Genomic DNA, 4,549 nt, shown 5'->3' with positions numbered 1-4,549 from the left:
CTATCTATCCATCTATCTATCTATCTATCTATCTATCTATCTATCTATCTATCTATCTATCTATCTATCTATCTATCTATCTATCTATCTATCTCCACAATCTTCTTGTTTTGGGCCCGCCTCTCGTCCAATCAGCTCGCCCCGGGGCCAAGCTAGTCAAGCGACCTGGTCCGTGGTCACCAACACCCCGCCCTCCCCCCTTCCTGCTGATCAGGCCAAGGTCAAACATCGGAAAGCGAGGTGAGACGCTCCGGGGCGTGGCGACAAGACTGATTCCAGAGTGCCACCGTCAGCTTGATAAATGATTGTAGAGGATTGCGTGCGGGTCTTTGTTTGGGTTTGTTGTTGTTCCCGATTGGGATGAGCAGCATGAGCAGAGAAATTGTATCTTCCTGCTTAAACAGTTATATGCAAGACACTCCACAATTATTTGCCTCGTTCCTAGAAATATACATTTTATTTGGAATTTGTTGTGCGCAGACCAGCAGACCACCGTTTTCTTTAGGAGGCATGTCCCTGATAACACTTGACTGTCGGTGAGACCAGTCGGCCGGTGGTGGTGAGCGCGGTGCTCGGCGCGGTGCGCGTCCCCCCCACCTGCACACAAACACAAAGTCGGCCGCACGCGAAGAGCCTGCCCGAGTCAGGCACTAGACTAATGTGGCCCTCAAGGACGCGGGGACGGGACGGTGGTGTTGGCACTACTGGCAGCGCCCCGCGGCCCGCGGAGCCCCCTCCCGCCGTGTGCATGCTCGCGGAGGAGCGCGCGGCTCACCGGCCGCGCCCGCAGCTGCAGCACGGCCTTCTCGAAGTTCAAGGAGACTCTCTCGCGGCACGCGGCGCTCCCCTGACCAGTATGTGAGTGCGGCTTCCTTGGGCTACAAATCAGGAGAGAATACACACGGGCGACCGGCGCACGGGGGGGAAGCACGGCGGCGTTCCTCGAACTGTTGTACAGTAGCGGAGTCGTTGAAACCTGCTGAGCCGTGGCGCGGCGGGGCGGGGAGGCGGTGGCAGGCACGACGATGCACAGCCGCGGGACGCTCGGATGTTGCGTTGTCACAGCGACGCGCAGCAGGAGCTGCTGCAGCAGAGCGCCGTCTGCAGCGCTGCACATGCCCCACATTCCTCATGTCCAGTCCACCCCTGCCAGCCACCCCCGCACACCCCCCTCCGTATCGCCGTTGCTGGAGCCGCGTCACCCGGCGGCCGGCGCTGCAGCCGCAGCCTCGTGTCCTCTGCCTCGCGTTGGAATGCGCGGGGCGGGGCGGGGCGGGGCGGGGCGGTCTCCAACACGACCTGCATGCCCGCGGGAAGATCCGGCACCGACACGACGCACACGTAGGGCTGCGGCGCACAGGGCCAAGGGCTTTATCTAGGGTGCCGCTCTGTTTGTGTACGAGAAGGGCCCGCCGCGGTGCGGCCGTCAGCCCTGACCTGCTGGGGCCCGGCCGGGCCGCCGGCCGCCACCTCCAGCGCCCGCCGAGGACAAAGCTAAACAGCCCCAATAGGGAGGGGCGTAACGGATGACGGGTGGCCGGAGGGGAGGCGAGGGGAGGGGTCCGCGTTGTGCCTGGTGCCGCCTGGCTCGGCGGCTGCGTCCGCTGAAGTGGACCGCATCATTCGTCCTCGTCCCGACGTAGGGGAAAGGGCAGAGAGAGAGAGAAAGGGAATGAGAGAGAGAGAAAGAGAGAGAGGGACGGGGCAGGAGAGGACATCGGAACTGCACTGTTGTTGCCGCGGGCCAGACGGGAAGGGGAGGGGGGCGTGGGCGTAAACGTGGAGCGTGTTGAGGGGAGAGGGGAGAGGGGAGAGGGGAGGAGGGGGTCTAGGACCGTCCGGATCGTCCGGATGGACGCGTTGACTGGACAGAGGGCCGCGCGGGGCGGGGCAGGACGCGGCACCAGAGTGACCGCCCGCGGCCCTGCCGCCGGCCCGGGCTGGACACACCAGCGGAGTGCGTCGCCACGAGCAGAGATGCCGCCCAGGCCGTCCCTCATCCACCAAGGCGCCGAGGGGTGAGTAGAGCGAGGAGAGACAAAACTGCACGTCTCCGTTTTGGAGCAGGGAGATTACTTTTGTCAAGGAGTTCCTTTGCCTGGAACATGCCGTCAGTCTCGAGACTGCGGTGCCCCTGCACGTGTGCTCTCATTCCCCATATTTTTGTTTGCTCTCGAAAGGCAAATAACAATGAGTGTGTATCATATCATTGCAGTAGGATTGTGTAGACAGTTGGGGCCGAGAGAACGGGGAAGAGAGGGAATTCCCACCTGATTTGTCGCCTGAACTGTAGGCTATTTTGTGTGATTTTTTTGCCTTGAAAGGGATAATGTCTGCATCCCTAGTTGGAGTCCGTGTTTCGCATTTCGTGTCGATGAGCGCACCCAAGATGGCGTTTGAGTCCAACTCGCCCCGCCCCGTTCAGTCGAGGCCTGCCCCCGGATGGGCTCTGCAGGCGGTCAGGCGAGCAGGAAACCCCGTGCAGAGTCTCGGACTCTAACCCCGGTGCGGCCTCCCTGACGGTGCCCTGCCGCGCCGGCGAGGAGGCGTCCTCCTCTGCTCATCGCAGCTCTTTACGTAACGACCCGAAGCGCTCGCGGACCAGCCAACACACAGTTTAGCAAAGCAAAGAGTACAGTCATCGACAGTCGCGAGTGACCTCCGCGCCGCCCGCCGCGCCCGCCCCGCCGGCATCCAGGTGGCCCGGCACGGCTCTGCGCAGTTAGGCCCCACGGGCTCCGCGGTGCCACAGGTCAGCCGGGCTGGCAGCGAGAGAGGCATTAGCTGCCTGCGCTCTGGTCTGCGCCGCTTGCTCTTTAACATCCTTCAATTGGGAGAAATATAGAAGTGTTTGGGCGCTCGCTTTGTCACATCTATACCAGGGTTTGCTGTGAGCCTCTCAACACGAGACACATAAACAAGAACAACAAACTGGATTACAGTAGTTTAAACTTCCTTTGCAGATTCGAAAAATATAAAACCAGAAAATATACAATATATAGGAAGAGTAGAGAGGGGAACTTCTCATTCGTGTAGAGATAGTCTTTAGGGGACTGTCTAAAAATTGCTCTGTTTCGAGTCCAGGGTATTGAATTCTAAGACACCTGCACGCCTGCGGGGAAACCCTTTCTGACGTCAGACCTCGTGTCCGCAGGTTCGACATGGACCATCAGGACCACCAGCCCCCCGCCGCCGAGGCGGGGCTGGCCGGCCCGTGGGGCAGGGCCTCCAGGGCGTGGGGTAGCGCCGAGTCGCTGCCCGGCGCGGCGATACTCCCCGGCGCCGCGGGCCCGGGTCACCCGGGCGGGGCCGGCGAGAAGGACGACGTCGTCGGCGGCGGCGGCAGCAACATCAGCGGCAGCAGGTCCGCGGGGACCGGCACCATGGCGCTCCTGCGGTCGGCCTGGGACGGACACGTGCGCCAGGGCTCGCTGCGGCAGCCGCTCGCGCCGGCCGCGCTCCGCAGGTCCTTCTCGCGCTTCCGCGAGGCCAAGCCAGGTAAGGACCCTTAGGACCCCACCGCCCCGCGCAGCTCAGCGAGAGCTGCCGCTCCGCTCCGCTCCGCTCGTCGGGTCCATTTTCGATGAGGAAATAGGCAGACGCCGCCGCCGCTGCCTCCTCGAGCCCGACCGGCGGTGACCGGTCCGCCCCGCACCGGAAGGGCAGCGCCGAGCTTGCCGAGCTGCACGCCAAGGAGGAGGAGCGGACTCTGCAATTAAATGGTGTTTCGCCGGGGGAAGTGTAACGCCCGCGGTGCGTCCAGCGCGTCTCGTGCCGGAGATGTTCGTGACAACGGGGGGCGCTCTTACGTCCGCGACCGACGGGAGCATCGAGCACACTATGTGTCGCTTACATGCCCACTCGGGGGCCTACAGTTTAGGCAGCTTTCACGATCCTTCCTGTCTTGGTCAGTCAACAAGCAACCTAGGAAATTTTAATCCTCACTCCGCGTCGCCAGACCCCCAATAGGCGATGTCGACGCCCCCGCCGCCGCCGTGGACTTCCCCCGCTGAGTCAGCCACCTGCCGTTGAAACTGAACGGTGACGCCGCGCGCTGTATCATCTGTTCCGGTGCAGTCGGGCCCCACCCCCGCCCCCGCCGCGCCCAGCGACGCCCAACAACGTTGATTGCACTTCTTATAAATCGTGATAAACAAGTCGAGTTCACCGCCTCGGCAAAACAACCGTGACGTGACGTTTCCCATCGCGTTCACACGCCGAAAACGGCATTCGTGGCGCATTGTCGCGGTGGGCAGGCACGGTTCCGCCCGTGAAGAGTTTTGTTCTCCTCTTGAGAAAAATGGAGGGGGGAAGGGGTGAGGAGGTTGGGGTTGGGAGCAGCATTCAGGGACAGAGCAGCTGACCTGCAGTGAATGACCGGGACCCTCGCAAAATTCTAGCACATTGAGAGAAAAGCGCGAATGGCTGAAGGTTTTTTTTCGAATTCATTTGCTTTGAGAATTCCCCAGATGTTAGGTAGCCTTGGGCTCACAGCAATGTCTCTGGGGACACAAATGACGATGTGAGTCAGTCACAGTAACCCCCCCCC

The 4,549-nt window shown here is 61.7% G+C and overlaps 1 protein-coding gene across 1 annotated transcript in view; it reads left to right on the top strand.

Annotated features, from left to right (window-relative positions):
• The first annotated feature begins 1,872 nt into the window (after positions 1–1,872).
• LOC113212928 (PTB domain-containing adapter protein ced-6) overlaps positions 1,873–4,549 on the top strand; it is a 28,677-nt gene continuing 26,000 nt past the window's right edge. The window contains exons 1-2 of the mRNA XM_026431806.2: positions 1,873–2,018; positions 3,155–3,498. Coding sequence (XP_026287591.2) covers positions 1,978–2,018; positions 3,155–3,498 — 385 coding nt within the window. The 5' untranslated portion in view covers positions 1,873–1,977. The remainder of the gene's footprint in view (positions 2,019–3,154; positions 3,499–4,549) is intronic.

This window comes from Frankliniella occidentalis, unplaced genomic scaffold (assembly GCF_000697945.3).
Source record: "Frankliniella occidentalis isolate FOCC.00 unplaced genomic scaffold, Focc_3.1 Scaffold28, whole genome shotgun sequence".
Classification (NCBI taxonomy): domain Eukaryota; kingdom Metazoa; phylum Arthropoda; class Insecta; order Thysanoptera; family Thripidae; genus Frankliniella; species Frankliniella occidentalis.
The sequence above is the reverse complement of the archived record's forward strand: the minus strand, read 5'-3'. Positions and strand labels throughout refer to the sequence as shown.